At 52.8% G+C, this 21,557-nt stretch overlaps 7 protein-coding genes across 7 annotated transcripts; 6 read left to right on the forward strand and 1 right to left on the reverse strand.

Annotated features, from left to right (window-relative positions):
• Positions 1–208: 208 nt before the first annotated feature.
• CABS01_03100 (uncharacterized protein) lies at positions 209–2,316 on the forward strand (the record flags this gene model as incomplete). Its single annotated transcript, XM_060536477.1, has 5 exons — positions 209–472; positions 523–571; positions 631–739; positions 801–899; positions 1,890–2,316. The coding sequence occupies 5 exons, from the start codon at positions 209–211 to the stop codon at positions 2,314–2,316; spliced, it is 948 nt and encodes a 315-aa protein (XP_060392396.1).
• A 1,331-nt stretch (positions 2,317–3,647) lies between these two features.
• Positions 3,648–7,502, forward strand: CABS01_03101 (glycosyl hydrolase family 35; the record flags this gene model as incomplete). The annotated part of the gene is made up of 14 exons (XM_060536478.1): positions 3,648–3,775; positions 3,839–3,893; positions 4,007–4,080; positions 4,143–4,470; positions 4,526–4,669; positions 4,723–4,857; positions 4,914–4,954; positions 5,008–5,210; positions 5,272–5,364; positions 5,420–5,457; positions 5,506–5,656; positions 5,715–6,128; positions 6,182–6,481; positions 6,547–7,502. The coding sequence occupies 14 exons, from the start codon at positions 3,648–3,650 to the stop codon at positions 7,500–7,502; spliced, it is 3,060 nt and encodes a 1,019-aa protein (XP_060392397.1).
• A 932-nt stretch (positions 7,503–8,434) lies between these two features.
• Positions 8,435–9,388, forward strand: CABS01_03102 (uncharacterized protein; the record flags this gene model as incomplete). The annotated part of the gene is made up of 1 exon (XM_060536479.1): positions 8,435–9,388. One exon carries the CDS (start codon positions 8,435–8,437, stop codon positions 9,386–9,388), a length of 954 nt encoding a protein of 317 aa, XP_060392398.1.
• An 824-nt stretch (positions 9,389–10,212) lies between these two features.
• Positions 10,213–10,854, forward strand: CABS01_03103 (uncharacterized protein; the record flags this gene model as incomplete). Its single annotated transcript, XM_060536480.1, has 2 exons — positions 10,213–10,422; positions 10,453–10,854. Coding segments are annotated over 2 exons (612 nt in total), but the record flags the coding sequence as incomplete, so codon positions are not given.
• A 1,835-nt stretch (positions 10,855–12,689) lies between these two features.
• CABS01_03104 (uncharacterized protein) lies at positions 12,690–14,471 on the forward strand (the record flags this gene model as incomplete). The annotated part of the gene is made up of 2 exons (XM_060536481.1): positions 12,690–13,526; positions 13,572–14,471. 2 exons carry the CDS (start codon positions 12,690–12,692, stop codon positions 14,469–14,471), a joined length of 1,737 nt encoding a protein of 578 aa, XP_060392400.1.
• A 1,453-nt stretch (positions 14,472–15,924) lies between these two features.
• On the forward strand, positions 15,925–16,927 carry CABS01_03105 (uncharacterized protein; the record flags this gene model as incomplete). Its single annotated transcript, XM_060536482.1, has 2 exons — positions 15,925–16,262; positions 16,321–16,927. The coding sequence occupies 2 exons, from the start codon at positions 15,925–15,927 to the stop codon at positions 16,925–16,927; spliced, it is 945 nt and encodes a 314-aa protein (XP_060392401.1).
• Positions 16,928–17,598: 671 nt separating this feature from the next.
• CABS01_03106 (O-methyltransferase) lies at positions 17,599–19,512 on the reverse strand (the record flags this gene model as incomplete). Its single annotated transcript, XM_060536483.1, has 5 exons — positions 17,599–18,023; positions 18,101–18,772; positions 18,835–18,880; positions 18,935–19,420; positions 19,486–19,512. 5 exons carry the CDS (start codon positions 19,510–19,512, stop codon positions 17,599–17,601), a joined length of 1,656 nt encoding a protein of 551 aa, XP_060392402.1.
• Positions 19,513–21,557: the final 2,045 nt, after the last annotated feature.

Below are 21,557 nucleotides of genomic sequence, written 5' to 3' on the forward strand. Positions count from 1 at the left end.
TGATCGAAACTTTGTCTCTTGGGTACTGCGGGACATCCGGTCCTACAGTATGTCAAGATAAATAAAGCCGGCTCACTTCACTTTGGCCTCCTGGTGTGCTCGGCGTTGAAATTTCCCGTAGCCAACGCAAGTCGTCCAACGAGTCCATTCCTTACAACAACCAACTTACACACGTTCGCTTCCAACAACAAACAAAACTCCATCCAAGATGAAGAGCTTCACCACTCTCGTTCTCGCGGCAACCGCCGTCTCCGCCGCCGCCGTCAGCAAGCCCCTTGCGCAGCGCAACACCGGCTCCGACCTCAACATCAAGATCGGCAACGACATTGTCAACTCTGCCGCCTACGAGAAGTTCCTCAACACCGAGGTCCTGGCCCCCAAGCAGCTCCAGACCCGCCAGGACGGCGAGCCCGACCCCAACCGCAACGAGACCAACCCCGAGACCATCTTTGTGCTTCAGTGCACCGATGCTGTAAGCTTTGAGAGATTTGCCTGGTTATGAAGCAGTACTGACATCAATAGGGTTTCCGTGGTGACTGCCTCGTCTTCGGCGCCAGCCCCGGCGACTGTGGTAAGTAACCGTAATCTGCAATCGTAATGAGATGAATAAGTGCTGACTCGTATGTAAAGTCTCCTACTTCAACTTCCAGGCCGCCAACTCTACCGCGATCAGCGACCGCTTCAACGACCAGGTCTCTTCCCTCTCCACCAACACTGGTGGCAAGTGCCAGTTCTACAAGTAAGTAGTCTTGAGATGAGCCCCAAATTGTCCAACAAGATATACTAACAATTCACCAAAGGTACAAGGGCTGCAACAACAAGGGCGATGACCGTGGCCTGACCTCTTCTTACAACTACAACCTGGCCGTCGCTCTCCCCGACGACCCCCGCACCGTCGAGTACGAGAACCAGATCACCTCCTGGAGATGCTAAGCTGGCCGAAGTGCCGGCTGAATTCTGAATCAGCCATTTATATATATACCACAATTAGCAGTTGAATTATAGTTGTATTTGCTTTGCTTGAGGGCTACTGGGCAATCTTCTGAACTGCCCTTCAAAGTGTCGCACCAGTACTGCACAGCTTCGACCTCACTGCTCGTATTTCGAAAAATCGTGATGAAATGACCAATCTAAACTTGCCAACCACTGCGTCCGTATTCGTGCATTGTTGCATTTGAGATGGCACCACAGTTCGTCTGATGGGGCTTACAAACACAGCCTGACCTTGCCAACGTAGAGGAGGTGGTTTTCTGAGGCGATCTGCACGCACTACCCCTTGGCTCCGAATTGCCAGATGCGGCAGGTTGGGTTTCGGACGACAGCGCTGATTGGATCTTTGCTGTTGCATTCGCCCTCATGGGAGCAGTACCACGTTCAGCCGCCATGCAGCTGTATCGGCTGGAAGCAAACGTACACTCGGCTACACGATTTGATTTCAGCTCTTCTTTCCTATAGGCTGCCTCTGTTCAGCTCGGCTCGTAGCTCAAGTCAATCAAGGTTGTATTGTACGTTACAGGAGTCCCGAAGCCGGATAAGTATGGTTGACAAGAGCAGCTAAAGCACCTACTATCAACTGGAGTATATTGGGGTTGCGCATTTTCGTGAACGCCAACCTGCGTTGCTGGAATGACTTTTAACTATAAGAGAGACGAAGCATTGCATCAATATTAATTTGTCACCATGGTCTTCTGGGAAACTGGAAGTCTCTCCCATAGCCTGCTCTGAACTCCAAATCCCAGAGAGTCGGCATCTTTTCCAAAATCTTCTGCTGGATACCTAGGATCGAAAGATGCATTCGCTTCTTTTCTTTAGCATGATCCTTTGCTGGGCAGCTTGGTCAGATCCCGCGTGCACGGTAGATCGAGGACTCTGCTGACTGATTAATGCAGGGAAGCATCCGGTCAAGTCATCACGTTGACCCCATCGACGATAGATCGAGCCAGGACAGTCACCGTCACGAGTACAGAGACTAGGGAAACCACGACTACCGCCACTACGACGGCGACTGCTGTCGTGACAAGCCCGACGACAACGACGCTGCGAGAAGTCTCAACCACCACCGCACTCGTCACTCAGACCATCACGAGAACGACCACGGCGCCCTGCTCAGCTCTCAACTGTCCCAAGGTCACCTCTACCGGTACCATCTGCAAGAGCTGCTTCGTCGCGCAATGTACTACCACTTCGTCCATTACAAAGTCTTGCGGCTGCTCTGTCCTCTCAACTGCGTCCGTCGACTTTGAGTGTGAAGAGGCTGATGTTTGTAATAAGATTGGGTGCAGGACTGTGTACGCAGTTGCAACTCCTGTGTGCTAGAGTCTCGTGCTCTTTTCAAAATCATGAGTTGGGGCGTAGTGGATGGTGTGAGGAGTCGCTACAATTAGGTCAGCTTCGGGGACTGAAGAAGTTTTGCTGCAGCTCCTATAGGTACTCAATCGTAGCCGCAATCATCCCCTTGAGCGAATGATCTCCTGGATTATGCATGATTTACTAAACGTATAGAGTGTTGCCTTCAAAGAGACTAAGGCTGCACAAAGTCGGCAACTCGGACACTTCTTCCTGTAGATGGAGACATGGCCCCAAATCTCCGCACACGATCTCCAATATTATGAGGGGTTGTTGCGTGATGTTATTTGGAGATTGGAGGAATGTAGTGTCGGCCGACCATGGACTTTGTGGGCTATTGTGCCACTGCTGCATTGAAATAATGCGAGTTGACTGCATGAACCGTTTGAACCAACACGCAGTGGACAGCTCATGGGTAAAAGGATCCCACCGGAATCAGCCAAAGTCAAATCTATTGTCTTGCTAAACGCAAACATGGATCGAATCATGGATGAGTGTTCGTCCGGCATGTCGCGCAACGGCAGATCGGCCCGAACTGGAGCCCAACATCTTCAGAAGTTCAGGCGGTCACTGTCAACATACCCACTCCTCATTGAGAGATTGATCAGTTTCTGATGTCACTCAGGCAGGTAACTTAAGCATGTTTTGCTTCTATACCATACCTCGGATGATCGGATCCTACCGAATTGACATAAAAAGTGGCCGTCGGCCCATGATGTTGCGACCTAATATCCGGCCGTGTTGGCTGCCAAGGCACAGTTCTCTCACGAGAACACGCTAAACCAACCAGTCATCCAGTCCAGCGCACAACGGGAGCCATGCCCGTCGGTGAAAAGATCGCTTAAAATTGGCTCGTCGAAAATTTCAAGACGCTACTGCAAAGTCCCCAAGCAATCAATGACATCAGGCTCACCAATCTTAAGTGCCTTGAGTCAGTGATTGCTGCGGCTACAGGAATCGCGGGGGTTGCGGCCGGGGGTGGTTGATCGTCTACTGCGTAAATCGTCTTCTCCAGTTCTTTGCCCCCCGGTTCCCCCCTCATGATTCCCCGCAGTTGTCGGTTCGATCAACACCGAGCACGTTTGTCCGGATGCTACGCTGCGCCGGGGTACAACAGATGGGGCCGGGGGGTCGGTGTTGGCAGGGAACTGGCAGGGTAGTAGGATGCCCTTTAAAGAAGACGCGATGGCTTCCTCTTGCGCGCGCGGTCTGTCGATTGGCTGTTGGCTTTTTGACTCTTTTTTTTCGGCTATCGTGTTGCATCTGTCAAGTTTCAGCCATAGTCAAAAAGGAACGCCACGATGAGGTTTGGTCTGAAAGCCGGCGGCCTTCTTTGGCTTGCCGCGTCGCTTTGTGGTTCGCAGAGCGCCTTAGCTCAAGATGTTGACTGGCCGATTCATGACAACGGTCTCAATGAGGTCGTCCAATGGTAGATTCCCATAGTTTGTTAACGGATACAACATTGGTCTTATACTGACTGAACTCTACGCAGGGACCACCACAGCTACATTGTGAACGGAGAGAGACTCTTCGTCTTCTCTGGCGAGGTATGGCAACTGATTCCTTCCCCGTATGTCATGTTGAGATCGTCTCGCTAACAAGTGCAGTTCCACTACTGGCGTATCCCTGTGTTCGTGATCCAACTCAACATCATCGACAGTGTACTAAGTTTACTGACACATCTTTAAGTCCCGAACTTTGGCGAGATCTCCTCGAAAAGGTCAAGGCGGCTGGGTAAGATACAGTTCCCCTCTGGAGTGGAAAAGTTCGTTTCGTGGCTAACACACAGACGACAGCTTCAATGCCTTCTCCATCTACAACCACTGGGGCTACCACAACCCCACGCCTGGTGTCTTGGACTTTGACACCGGCGCTCACAACTTCACCTCCATCATGACCGTCGCCAAGGAACTAGGCATCTACCTCATCATCAGACCTGGACCCTACGTCAACGCCGAGACTAACGCCGGCGGCTTCCCTCTCTGGGCCACCACTGGCGCTTACGGTTCTCTGAGAAACGACGACGAGAGATACACTGCGGCGTGGACCCCCTTCTGGTCGGAGATTTCCAAGATCATCAAGCCTCATCTGATCACCAACGGCGGAAATGTTATCATGTTCCAGGTATGCGATGATCCTCAAGAACTTACGAAAGCGTGTTTGCTAAGTGGAAGCACAGATCGAGAACGAACTCAACGGACAGTGGAAGGATATTGCTAAGAGAGTCCTGAACCCGCCCATCGCCAACTACATGCAGCTTCTCCAGGACAGCGCCCGGGAGAATGGAATCGACGTGCCCCTCTCTCACAACGCCCCCAACATGGTAAGTGGATCTGTTCGAAGAATTGTGTGCTCCCACTTTCTGACACCATCTAGCGCGGCTTTTCATGGTCCAAAGACTTTTCCAATGCTACTGGAAACGTCGATGTCGTTGGTGTCGACAGCTACCCTTCGTGCTGGAGCTGCAACTTGAGCGAGTGCACCGGCACGAACGGAGCTTATATCCCCTACGTGAGTATCTCAAATCCACCACAACTACTGTGTCGTGCTAATAAATTCACTTGCAGCTGACCCAAGATTACTACTCCTACTTTACAGTTCAGTCGCCGTAAGTATTCCAAGTTGAAACACGCTCAAATCAGAATTCTAATCATCTTACAGGTCGCAACCCAACTTCCTTCCAGAGTTCCAGGGCGGTTCCTACAACCCCTGGGGCGGACCCGAGGGCGGCTGTCCCAGTGACATTGGTGCTGATTTCGCCAACATCTTCTACCGCGATCTCATCTACCAGAGAGTCACCGCAATCTCTCTTTACATGATGTTCGGTGGAACCAATTGGGGCTGGCTCGCTTGTCCCGTTGTTGGTAAGTCCATGTCGCCATCGTATGGTATGTGTGAGATCGACTCATGCTAATTCAACGCTAGCTTCGAGTTACGACTACTCTTCTCCGGTATCCGAGAACAGAATCATCGGCAGCAAGTTCCACGAGACAAAGCTTTTGACTCTGTTCACCAGAGGTTCGTAGATTGTTCGCCCCTGAAGGATGCAAGACGAATTCTAACCTTTGCGTAGTGGCCAAGGATCTGACAAAGACTGAGAGAGTCGGAAACGTAAGTGAAGCAGTGATGCAAGGAAAGTGAGGTTCTGACGTACCCTAGGGCACTGGATACACCACCAACTCAGCCATCACCGTGTCTGAGCTCCGCAATGTCGACAACAACGCGGCGTTCTACATTGCCCGTCACGCATACTCCCCTTCCAACACCAACGAGGCTTTCAAGCTCTCTGTCAACACCTCTCAGGGTGCTCGTAAGTCTTCCTTCTACCTAACATCAAATTCTGCGTATCAATGCTGACTTGACTCAAGTCACCATCCCCCAGCACGGCAGCTCGATCGCCATCAACGGCCACCAAGCCAAGGTCCTTGTCACCGACTTCAGATTTGGCGAGAAGACCCTCCTATACTCCACCGCCGAGGTTCTCAGCTACACCATTCTCGACGGTCAAGAGGTTATTGCCCTTTGGCTTCCTGAGGGCGAGGCTGGCGAGTTCACAGTCACTGGCGCCAACTCTGCCAAGCTCGTTGGCGACGGCAACGTCGCTGACTTCAACGTCTACCCTGGCGAGAGCAACGTCACCATCGCATACACGCAGAAGAAGGGCATTACGCTTGTCGACCTCGGAGATGGCTCCCGCGCCGTCCTGCTCGACCGCAGCGCCGCGTACCTCTTCTGGGTACCCGTGCTTGACAACGACCCCTTTGCGCCGGCCAACAAGACTGGTGAGTTTGTTTATTGACGCATCAATTGCAATTTTACTGACGAACTTGTGCAGTCTTTGTTCAGGGACCGTACCTCGTCCGCCACGCTGCCTTCAACGAGACTAGCCGTAGCTTGGCGCTCTCTGGAGACGCAGACCAGGAGACCACCATCACCGTCTTTGCCTCCGAGTCCATCTGCGGCATCACCTGGAACGGCAAGAAGCTCGAGCTTCTTTCGAGAGAGGGTAACGTCTTCACCGCCAAGATCGAGGGCCCTGCCAAGTTCGAGGTCCCCGCACTCGGCCCTTGGAAGGTTCACGACAGCTTGCCTGAGATCGCTACTGATTACGAAGCCACCTCTGACAGCTGGGTCGGTAAGTGATACCTATTACATCTTGTCGTGTCGTTAAAGAGAGAAAACGGTCTAACAAACTTCCAGCTGCCACCAAGACAAACACCTCCAACACCGTCAAGCCCGCCTCAAACAATCCCGTCCTCTACGTAGACGAGTACGACATCCACGTCGGAAACCACATCTACCGCGCAACCTTCCCGACCTCCGAGTCCGCCCCGACTGGCGTCTTCCTCAACGTCACCGGCGGGCTGGCCTTCGGCTACTCCGTCTGGCTCAACTCCGAGTACGTCGGCTCCTACCTCGGCCTCTCCTACCTGGGAGCAGACGCCAGCTCGTTCTCCTTTGAGAACGCGACTCTTTCCAAGACCGGCGACAATGTCCTCGTCGTCATCATGGATAACTCGGGCCACGACCTGCGTGAGGCGGCGCTCGCGCCCCGCGGTATCACCAACGCGACTCTGCTCGGCCCCGACGCCGCGAACTACAAGTTCTCCGAGTGGAAGATTGCCGGCACCGCTGGCCGTAACGACCTCATTGACCCCGTTCGCGGTCCTATCAACGAAGGAGGTCTGTACGCCGAGCGCGTTGGTGCCCATCTACCCGGCTACCCCGACGCAGACTGGGAGTCCTTTGACTCTGCCAACGGATCTCTTTCCGTTCCTGACGCCGGCATCCGCGTCTTCCGCACCGTTGTCCCGCTCGACGTTCCCACCGGCCTCGACGTCTCTATTTCGTTTCGCCTTACTGCAGCTACTAACGATACGAACCGCCTTCGCGCACTTCTGTTCGTCAACGGATACCAGTACGGTCGCTTCAACCCGTACATCGGCAACCAGGTTCAGTTCCCTGTCCCCACTGGTATTCTCAACTACAACGGAGATAACACGATCGCTGTAACTGTTTGGAGTCAGGCTGCGGAGGGTGTTGCGCTGAATGTTGAGTGGCAGGCGGATTACGTCCACACTTCTAGCTTCGATATGAGCTTCGACAGCAAGTCTTTGAGACCTGACTGGGATGAAAGCCGTTCGTCGTTTGCCTAGATATCATGAGTATTAGTTTCATGTCATAGGATATGAGAAATATAAGACTCGAAAGTGAACCAAGTAGCCTCCATTTCCGCGCGATTTCGAACTCTTGAAAACGGTGGGCGGGCGGACGAGCGGGCGATCGAGCGCCCAGCGCCAGCTGCCAATATGTATTCTCAACATTCACCTGGAATGACAGCTGAAATTTGGATGACCCTCACTTGAAGCCTAGGGCCGTCTCAATAGTTGAATTTCCCTACTCAATTTCCGCAGCGTCGTGTCGCATCACAAGGCTTCAGATACGCTCTTTGTCGAAAGGACCATCCATGATGACGAAGGTAGCTACTTTCAGAGAGTTCCTATCACTCACGATAATTGCAGCAGTGTGATCTATCAATGGAGATCTCTTGTCATAGATTGAGCGTTTCAGCTCACAGGACGAAACCACAAACTGGTTGATGAAGAGTTGGTATAGTGTTTGCATGAGTTGGCATTTCAGGTGCAGAACATCCGCACAGAACCACCAGGCAAGCACCGCCGTCCCACATGGCCCTTCCACTGGAGAATTCGAGAATTTGATTCTTTCAAATATTATTCTGAGGGAGAAAGAGCACCTCACGAGGTCAACTCCTTCTTCTTGATCCTCTCCCCCCTTCGGTTCCTTCCCTACAGATGGACTCAGAACTCACTCGAGGCTCTATAAAATCTCTTCATGAATTCTCTTCTCAAGATCTTCCTCACTTCCAACTTCAACCTCACCATCACCAGTCAAGAATGCCACGATAGTATCGCGGTTTTTCGTGATTATATCTCGATACACTTATCAAACTTCATCTTTACCATACTCTTTTCACAGAATATTCACTGCCACATATCGCTCAAAGCCTGCAATTATTTTCTCGACTTTCAGCTTTTTGAGCTGCAAGAAGCTGCTTCCATCCCCAATAATGGCTCATGTCCCCAGCCAAGAGCTTGTGGTGGCGCGATACAAGCTCACAAGTGAGAAGATCGCTGACAACGACTCCAGCAACGTCAAAGCCTGGCTCACGAAAAACACGACCCACAACATTCCCTGGGTTCTCCGAGTGCTTCCTGACTACGTCTCAGTTCTCAGAAACCAATTTCCCGGATACCTAGACATCATTCAGCAATCTCGCAACACTGGTTGCGTGAATGGCACTGCCCTACTTTCAATCACACAAAAAGTCTCGACCGTGGGTGGAGATGAGCGCCCGGAGCAACTTTACCGAACAATTCATGGTGGGCAACCTCACCAGGGCATCAAGTCTCGTCTGGGACGGGGAAGCGACCCAATCTTCCTACACATTCACTTGAGGAAGCATCTACGCGGGAACTGTCGTGAACCGAGTCCCTTCCTCTCAGCTACCAGCAGCCGCGCAAGAGCTGTGGAATTCGCTGTCGCATATGAGGACCAAGGATTCTCTAACATTGCGATCCTGGTATTCGAGACCACTAGCGCAGACTGGAACCACAACACGCAGAGACTGTGGGATTCGAAAGCCTTGCTTCGCCGATTGAACAAGGAAAAAAAGGCTGGTGTCTGCTTCGGGGAAGAGTTTCTTGTTGAGCACTCTATCCCGGAGACAAGCATCCAACGCAGATACAACTGGCCAAGTGACAAGGCCAAGATTGACCCCAGGGGCTTCTGGGAGAGGCGTGCTCGCAAGGCCCTGGAGAGCAAGAAGAAGAGCATTGAGGAAGCCAAGGAGAAGAAAGCTTCGAAGAAACGTAAGAACTCCCACGACGAGGATGGAGACGACGATGAAGGTAACGATGAAGAGTTGGTTGGTGGAGGTGTATCGAAGCGCCGGCAGAAGAATAGAAAGCAGGGCGTAAGGGTCATCGTTGGTCCCAAGCTGAGACGCGATGGAGGTGCTTGAAATGATTCGTGAGCGGTTGCTCGGCATAGGCAAAGGAGTTCATTGGATTTTGGAGTTGAGGTATTTGGGAAAGAGTTACATTTGCGGCAAGCCTCGTGGGCGATTTGCGAATAATAGGGATCAGTTTATGGATCAGTGGGAGCGCTTCAGCTTCTATAGACGCGCAAGGGAACTGCGGCCAAGGCATCATTAGATATTCGGATCTCTCCAACAAGAATTCATTCAATCTTCAGTTACGTTCATCTTCATCACTCTTTTGGCCATTTATACGAAGCGATCTCATACTGAAAGGGCGTTACGAAGAACAAGTGTCTTGGTAGTGCCGATGACTCGCACGGCAAGTGGTTATTCACATCCAAAGGAAGCGGCGATACATAGCTCCCCGAACAGGAGAAGGTAGTATCTCTTCAGGCAAGGCAGGCAGACATCTTTGACCGAAGGGAATTATGTGTAAGAGCAACAAGAAAGCGAGGCAGCGCTCATATTTCCTTCGTGGCTCTGATCGCCAGCATCTATCATTGCTATTCTTCTCCCCAATATACCAGTCTACTCGAATTACCATTTGTCTCATCGCCACATCATCACGCATCACAGCAAAATATACCCAGAGCAGCTTATCATGTCTGCACTTGTCGAATTCAAACTCTTCAAACTTTTGCCAAAGTAAATCAGACGCATAGTATGGCGCGAGGCCCTCGAAGACCGAATCGTGGTCGTGGATCCTAAGACAGACTGGCTTGCTCGAAGTAGTCGTCTGCCCGCCATGTTCGCTGTTCATCGAGACAGCCGCAAGATCTTATGTACATTCGGCTGATCAGCGAGTCTACGGGCATGTTTCCTTTGCTTGGCTTGTCAAAGACCATGTCTACCTCAATCCTGCTGTTGACACCCTCTTTCTCGGTACGATTGTCGACAGGCTAGGGGGTTTCCGATTTGCGCTCGCCAGCCATCACTGGCGTGAAAAAGTTGGCGACTTGGGGGACTTTACTACATCGCCAACTCTCCCGGGCTATATCAAAAAGCGGCTTCGAAAAGTGCGTTTACACGACACCTGCTTCCTGCAGCGAATGTTAAACCGAAGACTTGATAGAGGCGAAAACCTCCATCCTTACAGCTCTTTCAACATTGCCTACCCAGCGGGGCCCATTCCACTTCCCAGTCTTCAGTTCCCATGTCTCGAGGTCATCCATCTGGTTTCTCTGCTTCGCATTCTAATGCCAATAATCACGCACCATGGTCTGACAGCATGGTCGATGAGTGGCATGGGAGTTCATTTTCGCTACGTATTGCCAACAAACGAGCTTTATTGTCATCGTGATTCAACTCTACCCAGTAAGTATTTCGGAGGTATACGGCCGAACGATCGTATTTCTGACGATCACTTCAGGGTCGACTCGAATGCGGGTTTTGGTATCCGAATCGACATCTTTCGCGACAGCAATCTCGATTGGGTCACTGACGCCTAGTTACCCGTTAATGGATTCCCTAAGATGCACCTTGCTTGGAAGATTGCTACGGAATATGTCTTGATGCGCCTGGGCGAAAGTTAGGGGTGATTGGTGCCGTGAACGCCTTCTCGGATACTTTCGGTCTGTTAGGAAGCAAGACGTGTGTCTACGCAAGGGACTTTGTTGGTATCCCTATTACAGGGTAGTTGGTTCGAACCGTAGTTGACGAAGAGATCAATTGGACTATATGAATATCTGCGTAGTAGGTGTAAAAAGGAGGTTCCAACCGTAGGTTGGGCTGGCTACGATAATCGTAAATAGGGCCCCCAATTGGCCCCTGCGCAGTCGGCTGTATGCCGCGGTCGAATTGGACTTCCAATCCGACAGACTTTCAGAGTCAGCGCTTTAGTAGATAAGCCTTCACATTACTACTACTGAGCATGTCCTGGGAGGACTTTAAAGCCCTTTTCTATTGAATCGATTCTGGCATGGATCCTCCTGCGTTATGTGTGACCTCGTGGCTACGTAGATGCTACAGGGGAAACGATGGCCCGATTTCCTCCAGAAGTGAACCCCTTAGGATCGCCTCCTCCTCCCACTCGTTATGAGATTTCGGCACGAATGGTCTTGACTTTATATCTGATGGCTAAACTGGGAGAATCTCGTTCTTAAATCAATTTATCCAGTAATTCAAGGCTTCAGAGCTGAGATCGAGGCTCTCTCCGGAAAGGAGGGCAGATGCCTCTATGCTCCTACTCTCGCTCTGCTTCGTCACTCACCTATCACGCCGTCTCTTGAGCTAGCTTGTGGAAGTATGTTCCTATCTCAGTCGAAGAAGACCCTAAAATGGTTTCCCAACTGTCGTCAGCATGGTCAGATCGTAAGCCGACACGAGCTTGCAAATTTTGCTTCTCTTCCGGTTGGCATATGTCTTCCAACGTGGTGTCAGATCCTCCATTCGATTTGAGGCCGAAGAGAAATCCTTCATGTTTGCTCATTGAGATGTAGTAACACGCCTTCTATCAAGCTCTCTCATATTATATTCTATCCATTGCTCACCCCACCACCACCTGTGTTACTCAACCGATGACTCTCAATTCCGCTTGGATCGACTACTAATATATGAGACTGTAAGAGAACTGGCAGAGAAGGGATATGTTTACAAAGGGTAAGAAATACTAAAAGGTTCCAAAGACTTTGAAATTTCCTTGGATTGTTTGCGTTCCTTTGTCAGTGCTTTACCTCATTGACATGGTTCCCCCTCCCAAGTCTGTCTTTTGAGGTTCTTTGTCGAGTTCACAACAACCTGGCATGCCTTTTGGAAGAAATCTTGCGAGGATGAATGCGTGATCCAGTGCTGATAAGTTCATTTCGGGTATGGGCCTGGACCGAAGCTGCTCTCAGACGAAGCTATTCTCAAGCCAAGGATGAGATTGATCGAGGATGACTCTATTTAGCCATAGCCAAGGGCAGCACCGGATCTCACTCGTCCGAACCCCTTCTCGTCAGAAGGTATGAATCCGTCTTAAGTGATCGTCTGAACGCCGGACGAGGAGCCATCCCACCCGACGACCTCATCAGCAAGCAACCGCCACATCAAGGGCGAGAGCACCTCACAACAAAGCTGCCCGCCCAACCTCACGATGATGATAGTTCCCGCTTCAAAGCACCTTTTTCAACACCAGACGGGAGGCCATCACGACTAAGCAAGCACATTGATCATGTGACATCCCTCGGGATATCTTCTGAAATCTACTCCTCCACTGAGCTCCCTTCTTTCCAAAAATCTCTTCCTTCCCACACCTCAGGGACACCAAGAGCTTCTATCATCACAGTCTACCAAACAATCGACGATGGCTCAGCAAACTTCCCTTGCGTCCAACAATCCCCCTACCGACAATCCTCCTGACATCGTCGTTGAGACCATGTCTTCACCCTCGCTTGGCAATTCGTCTAACGTTGCTGCCGACAAGTCTGCCGACAAGTCTGCCTACAAGCCCACTGACGCCGTCATGACCTCTCCCTCGACCAACAACTCGTCTAACGCTGTCGCCGCTGACAAGCCTACCGACGCTGTCATGGAGACCGCGTCTTCCCCTGCAGATGGTACTTCGTCCAACAACGTCACCGTCGACAACCACTCCGACATTGCCATTGATGCCATGTCCTCTCCCATGGTTGGCAACTCGTCTGACGCGGTCGCTACCAATGAGCAATCTGACGTGGTCATGGAGACCATGTCTTCCCCTGCGGTTGAGATCTCAACCAACATCGCCACCATCGACAGCCTTGAGGATACTGTCATCTCGAACATGTCATCTCCTTCAATTGGCAACACTTCCAACATGGCCATCCCCGACAACCTTTCTGATGTCGTCATCGAGATCGCTTCCTCTCCGTCGACTGGCAATTCGCCCAACTTGGCCACCGCCAACAACTTAGCAGACGGTGTCATCTCGGTCGTGTCTTCTCCCTCTGTTGACAACTCCTCCGACATTGCCATCGCCGGCGACTCTCCTGATGCAGTCATCGAGATTATGTCTTCCCCTTCGGTTGACAGCTCTTCCAACGTTGCCATCGCTGACAACGCTTCCGACGCCATCATTGAGATCACGTCTTCCCCCTTGGCTGCCGACAACTCGTCCGACACCACTCCCAGCGCTACCAGCCTCCACCGCCTCCCGCTTGCAGTCCGTTCGGTCATCTAGGAGATGGTCGCCGAGTCTTCTGGCCAGCTTGTCGGTATCGGTCCGAACGCGGACGCCCATGCGCGCCGCCCTGGCTACCCTGCCTTTGCCTTCGTCAACAAAGAGGCCTTCCACGCCTTTCTCAAGGCCTACACTCGCATTGACAAGCATCCCAACGATCCCATTGTCTACCATCCTGATCTCATTGACCCTGTCGATATGCAGGACTACGAGTTTGCCGAGGCGGCTTTCCTTGCTCCCGGTGTTGATTGTATCTATATCAACCCTCGTACCGATGAGGTTTCTCTTGGCTATAAGACCGACATTCCCGGCCCCGCCTTCTATCCCAGCTTCATCAATCCCAACCTTGGACACGAAATCAACTCACAGCTCAAGATGGTGCGCATCGTGATGGAAGATTTCCGCGGTTGGACCGACGGACACGACTACCCGCTTCTCTACCACAACTTCCTCAACAAGAAGCCCGTCGCCAGCATCGACGTGAGCCAGCTCAAGTACCCCAACATCGACCAGATCACCGTGATCTTCCGTGGCCTTGAGAATGAGTGGAAGAGCGACAGCAACAACTACGTTGTCAACTACAACGTCGGCACCAGTCGCGTCTTCATCGACTACGACCGTGAGAACGCCGAGGAGATGGTTGAAGAGACCTTCCGTCTCGAGGTGCAGAAGGTGTACGAGACTCAGTCGGATGAGATGGTCGTCGCTACGGAGCCGGATGGAAACAACGAGGAGGACGATAAGGCGATCCTCTCGGTTCGGATCATCTTCCATCGCGACTCGGACAAGGACTACGGTCCCTACCTCCTCGAGCCCTTCGATCTCGACGAGATCCTCGATCCGGAGGACTTGACCGACGGCGGTCGGATGGAGAGAATCTTCTGGGAGATCGCCGCCACCGCCGTCAAGGAGCGCCTCGGTGCTTAAGAGGCTTCGTCACACCACCGCCGCCACCACCACCATGGCCTTCTTGTCCTGGGCCTCGGCCTATTCCCTGCAGACACCACCGGCGATGCCTAGCAGCTGTTACAGCTAGCTAGGTATCGTCGGGGAGGTGTCTGCGCGATGGATACTAGGGGGAGGAGGGGAAGGAAGGGGGAGGGGAGGGGAGGGGAAAGGGGGGTGTTTGCGTGTTTGCGGGCTCTCGGAGCCGGAGCCTGGCCGGTGAGGGTCAGGTTCTGGTTCTGGGGGCCTGCCTTTATATCAGAGAAAAGAACCATTGCGTTTCACCATGAGGAACCATGTGCTTGTGACCGTGACCAAGCTCCGTGATGTTTCACGATCTGCTGCCCATTGCTGGTGCCTCTTCTGGCTTCGGAGCCTCCACTCTGGCCCACATCTCCTCGCAACAAAGAGATCTGGGAGCAGCTTGTCACAGTGAATTCCAGGCATCGGATGTCGTCGTCTGACGGTTCGCGCTGTAGGGACTTGATGACACTCCAAATGAAGCTATCGTGTAGAAGGAAGAAAGCAGACGGGGGAGTGGGAAGCTCCTCCGCGCCAATGGTCCTGTCCTCCTGCAGCAAGCTCTTCATCTACCTTACGTACTGTACTAATCGGGAACAAAGAAGCAGGGAAATTCTCGCCTTGGGGGGCTCAAATCAAAAGTGAGGGATCGCTGCGGGTGAGGAGGCTGAGACCACGCCTATAGCTCCTTCATAACTCCTCAGACGCATTGCCCTCGACACTTGTGGCAAGGAGCAAAGGGAAGATGGAGCCTCTTCTCTTTTTCTACTCCCTCCTTCTAAAAGCTGTTTAGATGGCAGAGTTAGTCTCAATCACCTGAAGCATTGTCCATCCCCCATCCTCGAAGCCTCCCAATATTCTACAACACTCCAAAATTCCGTCATTGTCATTTTCTCAGTCACACACATCGTCCATCTCCAAATATTGCAGGTAGTTCAAAAGCGGCTCTCCTGATCCGCCCACATCCCGCCCGCTCGCACCCAGAATAGGCAGGTTTTCGGCGAAACAACATGCCCACAATTCCGTCAGATCGGACCCGGGCTCGGGCTCACAGCAAAGAGCCAACCGGACCAAAAGAAACGCCCCTCAACGCCGCCCGCGAAAACAAACGTATTCAAGCTGTCCGCGGCCGCCGAGAAAATGGAGTCAAATCGTCAACGGGGTGCTCAACACGTCTTATAACCGACAGAATTCTGGGAAATGTCAGCAAACTACGTCAAACGTGCTTTACGTCCGTTAACACCGTGAGCAGATCACTGATTTACATATTCGAGATCATGCCATGATAATGTCACCGCAAAGAAGATCGAGGCACTCTCTCGAGATATAAGTCCTAAATCACCAACTCCCCCAAAGACCTCACAACAGCGCCTTAATCCCATTCATCCATCTTGACACTACCAACCTCGCAACAATGGTCAACGTCGCAATCGCAGGCGGCACCGGCGCTGTAGGCCGCACGCTCATTGAAGTCCTATCCACGCAGACAAAACATCAAGCCTTCATCCTCTCCCGCAAGGCCCCCAACCCAGAGGAGACTCCCCTGGCACCGACGTTCGAGGTAGACTACTCCAACGTCGACGCTCTCAAGACGTTCCTCGAAGAACACGACATCCACACCGTCATCAGCGCGTTCGGCATCACCGCCACGTCCCTCGCGACGTCGCAGCTGAACCTCATCAAGGCGGCCGACCTGTCGTCCGCGACGAAGCGGTTCATCCCCAGCTCGTTCGCGATGCGGTATCCAGAAGAGTGAGCTTATTCACCAAACATCGTGCTTTCGTAACGGTGAACTAACAAACCATCACAGCGGCGTCGCCCTCCTCCCGCCCCTAGAACACTACTTCACCTCCCTCCGCGCCCTCTCCAACACAAACCTCGAATACGCCGCCGTCCACAACGGCACATTCTTAGAGTACTTTGCTCCCCCCGCTCTCAAATCCCACCACCCGCACAGCACAATCGTTCTCGACATCGCCCACGCCGCCGCCGCGATCCCAGGCGACGGCAACACCCCCGTGACATTCACATACACCTTTGACGTGGCGCGCTACGTCGTCGCGGCGCTGGACCTGCCCACCTGGCCGGCGGACCACGAACTCCGCATCGTGGGCGACGAACTCACATTTAACGAATTCGTCAGACTTGCGGAGGAAATCAAGGGTGAAAAGTTCAGTGTGGTCTACGATGACGTGGAGAAGTTGAAGAGGTCTGAGATTTCAGAGTTGCCCGGCCACAAGGCGTCGTATGCGCAGTTCCCCAAGGAGAGGTTGCAGTGGTTCCTGTCGATCTTTGAGCTTTGGATGGCGACTGGGTTGGGAAAGGTTGAGGGCGGGAAGGGGTCGTTGAATGAGCTGTTTCCAGAGATTAAGCCTTTGACTGCGAGGGAGATGTTGGAGAAGTATTGGAAGGCATGAATAAGTAAGGTGGTGGTGGTCTAGGGTACTTGGTGGGCTTGAGTTTCATTGCATCCCAAATTTAAGTTCAAAGGATCGGATGTTACCCAGACCATGTATTGGAGTACCCCAAAATCGAAATAAACATGTTCAAATCGCTATCCTCAACTAAATAACGACCTCATGATGAACCACGGAAAATGCAAAAATGAAATTCTTGCGACCTACGTAGGGATCGAACCTACAATCTTCACAGTATGACTAAGACAGAAGCCGAAATGTGACGCGATGCCATTTCGCCAGCAGGCCAACGCTGACTGATGATAAAGGCGGAGCAACAAACAGCTCATGTACCTTATTCTGGTGGGGACTCTGCTCTCCGAAGGAGTGGAAGCTGCCCCACGATGTGGGGTTTGATCTCCCGATCCCTCGACAAACATAATAGAATACAACACAAACACTACTTTGTAGACAAAGATCTCGCATATTGCTTTTTTGTTTGTTTGTGCAGGCATTAAAATTAGATCCCCGAGATCGATCATATCGGGGATCTTTGTGACAGAAAGAGAAATCTAAACAAACAAATCTAACAAACGAACTGGGTATCGCACACAGGAGGGGAGGCCCGCGCATCCGGGCAAAGGTAAGGTAGGAATACACTGCATCGCATCGCAATCGCATCGCAATCGCAATCACTTCACCTCCACAACAACAGCAGAATCAGCGGACCCCGCGTCCGTCTGGGCATCTGCCTCAATCCTGCCACCTTCGCCATCGCCCTCGCTCTCCGCCTCGGGAGCCCACACCGCTTCAATGATGCTCATCCTGCAGCCCGGGGGCCTCATGACGCCCTTGAACACGAACCGCTCGTCCGCGGCCCTAAAGAGCTCGCGATACTCGTCCTCGTTGCGCTCCTGTGCGTTGAGCACCGCCAGCATCACCATGTCCATGCTGCGGATGATGCGCTCGTCCCAGGGCGTCTCCTGTCCAGCCTCGCGGAGGCAGTGGTCCTTGATGACTACCCTGGCGCCCGGTTTCAGTGCCGGAACGAGGTTCTTGAGGATGGAAATGGCGTAGGGCGTCGAGTAATTGTGCATGATCCAGCGGAAAAAGTAGACTGTTTGTGCGGCTCAGTCAGACTTGGGGCGTTCCCCACAACGCAATCCTGGGAAAAGATAGAGACAAAGAACTCACCATCGGCATCTTTGACGGTCTGCTCCTTGAAAAAGTCGTGCGCCATGAGCTGAACGCGCTCTGCAACCTGAGCGTCGTCACACAACGGGCTTGGCGCCGAATCCACAGTCTTGGGGAGGTCCTGAACCACAAACTTCATGTTCTTCCACTTCTTGGCCAGGTCGATCGACACGAACCCATGGCTACCGCCAATGTCGACCATGGTTCCTCCCCTGGCGTCAATCTCTTCGAAATCGTACGAGTCGACGAGATGCCTGACCTCGTAGCCCTCTCCGCCCGTCAAGCTAAGCATGGCACCGCCGAATCGCTTGGCGCGAGGAGGGTCCTTGCCAAAGGTGACAAACATTGGCTCCTTGTCTACGGTGTCGAATGCAAAGTTGAAGCCGGTTCGTGTGAGGGACGTGGCTTCTGGGTAGGCCTTGAGAGCCTGCAAAACGTGCGCAGACGCTGGGAAGTTGTCCTCGAGGTTGTAGCCCACCCAATCCTGAAGAGCTTGGTCTTCGGCCAGGAGGCGTGATGCCGCGGTATGCGCAATCACTCCATGGGACGGCTCGCGGAAGATACGGTTTGTCATGACATGACGCAGGACACGGGCAAGGTTAACGGGATCCAGTGTCGTCTTGGTTTGGAGCTCTGCCAGTGTGATAGTGCCGTCGATGGGTACGAGCTTGGCTAGGAAATGTTAGTCTCGGGTACGGTAGAGAAACCTCCCAGCTCTGCAGTCTTGGGCTTACCGATGCCGAAGTGGTTGACAAGCTGTAGGCTCAGACTGTCTTGAAACTGTCCAACTAATCAGCTTACGACCTTTACCATTTTCCAGACCTCTCTACTCACACTCCACGTCTTCCACCGAACGTCCTCTCTCGGGCCGTGAGCCAATGCTTCGAGCTCTCTCGTCGCAAAGATGATCTCCATACGACTCTTTTGGATGTCCTCGGGAAGCTTGGGAAAGTCGCCGGGGCCATTTGGATCCAAGGAAGGCATTGGAAGATTGTTCTCTTGCATGTACCTCTCCAGCTTCTCTGTTTCGGATGCAATCTTCTCAGCAAGCTCCGTTAACCTCGACGGCGAGTACGTAGGCTTCTCCGAGGCGACAGGCGCGGGCTTTGCAATCGGCGCTCCATTGGGGACATCGTCTCTGGGTTTGGCGGCAGAACGAGTAATGAATGGGGTGAATGATCGTCGGTTTTGCTTCTTCTGCTCAACCTCTGCGGCGGTGGGTGACGGGCTGGTACCCAGCCAGTTGCTAAACTTGAATTTGTTCATCTTTGCGGTGGCAGTCAGAACGAAGATGTTGATGGTCTGCGGGTGTCGCGAGGACTTTGTGCTTTTCTAGTTAGCATGGGTGAAGGGAATTGCTTGCGCCAGGAAAGGGGGCGGTTCACCCGCTTGAGATACAGGAGCACTAGCATCGTTGATCGCAGACTCCGCCTTCATTAGCCCTCTGTGCTCGAGCTTGAGATTGAGCTAGATTGGGCTAAGGCAGGTACATGGTGAAGGGACGCGCCAGACGATGAAGCTGCGGGGCAACAAGATATGGGGGCAAGGACTATTCGGGAGGCTACTTTGGAGATGCATTCGATATGAGGGAAGAAGATGGTAAGAAAGGCACTTGTACACACCTTCCAAATGCCTCAGAACTACACGGGAGTCGATTCCCGCGATCCTCTGAAATAGGTTGGGCGACAAATTCGCGGATAGAGGTGACAGACAGGGTTGCGGCGACGCTCGGAACGATTGTGACACAGAGGGACCCGAGGACACGGACTCGGTCTCGACTGACACAAATCAGGGCCAGCTGGCATGCAAAAGAAACGGTGATGGCTTTATACCAAGTTCGCCAATGGCTGTGAAGTACGGACACGGGAAATCGAGGTCTAATCGGTTTGTCTGGTAAACAAGTTTGCAGTGAGTTTGCGGCGATGAGTTTGTGAGCGCCGAGAAGTTTGGGGGGAAACAATCGAAAACTCTCATCAAAACACCAGAGGGACCCAAGGGGACGGCAAGGAGGGATACATCCCAGTTTAATACGACGGACGGCATTGGGCGATGGGTACTGGGAAGGTAAGGTAAGGTACCTAGGGGACCCAGAGTACTACTTGGTAGATGAGCAGAGGCAGAGGCAAAGAGGTACGTTACTGACGGGAGGTAGAGACTAAGGTAGAGAGCCAGACACAAATGGAACGAAGCAGCGAGGATGGAACTCTTGGTTCACCGAGCGTGGGCCTTGGACGGAACAGGAACTGGGATGGGCGCTGAATCGCTCAGTATTGCGACGACACCTCATTAGCTAGCGGCGGTCCATGCTTTGGGATCCGACGCCATGGGCTGGGATTGCCGTCTGCGTTGCGTGCCTTTTGCGTCCAAGTCTCTCCTTGTCCTCGACTCGCCGGGCTTTTTAAGCTTGGGAGTGGCTGGCGGCTAGAAGAGTCTGTTCGGACGAAGGCCATGCGCCGGCGCGGAGCCATCGACGATCGCTCAGGGTCCCAAGCTTCCCCCAAGCTAAGCTGCATGGCTGTTAAGCTCGTAAGCCCCCGTGGCGAAGCAGTTCTGAATTGGCATCGTCGACAAATGTCATGATGAGCTCTCCGTTCAGAGTTGAATGTCGACCGAGACCGAAGCCGTGTGAGGACTGATGACTGAGAAGTGGGATCAGCGAGACGGACAGGGGCCCGGCCGGGAGTCGAACGGGTAAATTGAAACCAAATGGGACAGGGCAGACAAAAGCGGTGGTCGCCGTTAAGGACCCTACGCAGTAAGGACTGTGACGAGAGGTAAGGTGAGGTAGTTTGACCGGTGGCAGCGTCGTATCAATTCGTTGACGAATCCCGCCCGCCGTTGAACGGGGAATTCTGCAGTGCCGTTGATTTGGGAACCTGTTCGTCAATTGACCGGCGTGGGTTCGGAACAGACGTGAGAGGAAGGAACGGGAAAGAGACTGGTCACATTTTCTCGCATAGTTGCCGTGGTCAGATGTCAAGTTTCCGGTTGATCGATGGCAGGCGGCGGCCGGCCTGGGATGTGTGGGATGTTTCCTGGTTAGGAAAGGGAGGAAAGGCAATCCTCCCGGGTCCCGTCTGGCGTCTCGTCTCGTGGCAGGTGGCAGCATGGCAGACTGACCAGTGACACCTGAGCTTTGTCGAGTCGGGGAGGAAGGCAAGGAGGGGAAAGCATGGAAGGTGCAGACGAGTGCAGTTGCCAGTCACTCACTTCCTGCAGTGTGGGTGCACCACAACGGGCTGTCCCTTCCCTTCCATCTACCTTACCGAAGTACCATAGTCAGGTATCCCCCGCCTCGTTACCACACAGGCGGTGGGCACCTTCCCACGGGCGGCTTCCACGACACCGGTGACGGGCTGTCCTGCGCACTTTCCAATTGGGCTTGACAAGTTGACAGTGTTGGGAAGGTGCGGCACAGCACCATTACAACCCGGTCTTTCCATCCCGTCAACAACGT

This window comes from Colletotrichum abscissum (assembly GCF_030869225.1).
Source record: "Colletotrichum abscissum strain IMI 504890 chromosome Unknown Scaffold_6.1, whole genome shotgun sequence".
Classification (NCBI taxonomy): domain Eukaryota; kingdom Fungi; phylum Ascomycota; class Sordariomycetes; order Glomerellales; family Glomerellaceae; genus Colletotrichum; species Colletotrichum abscissum.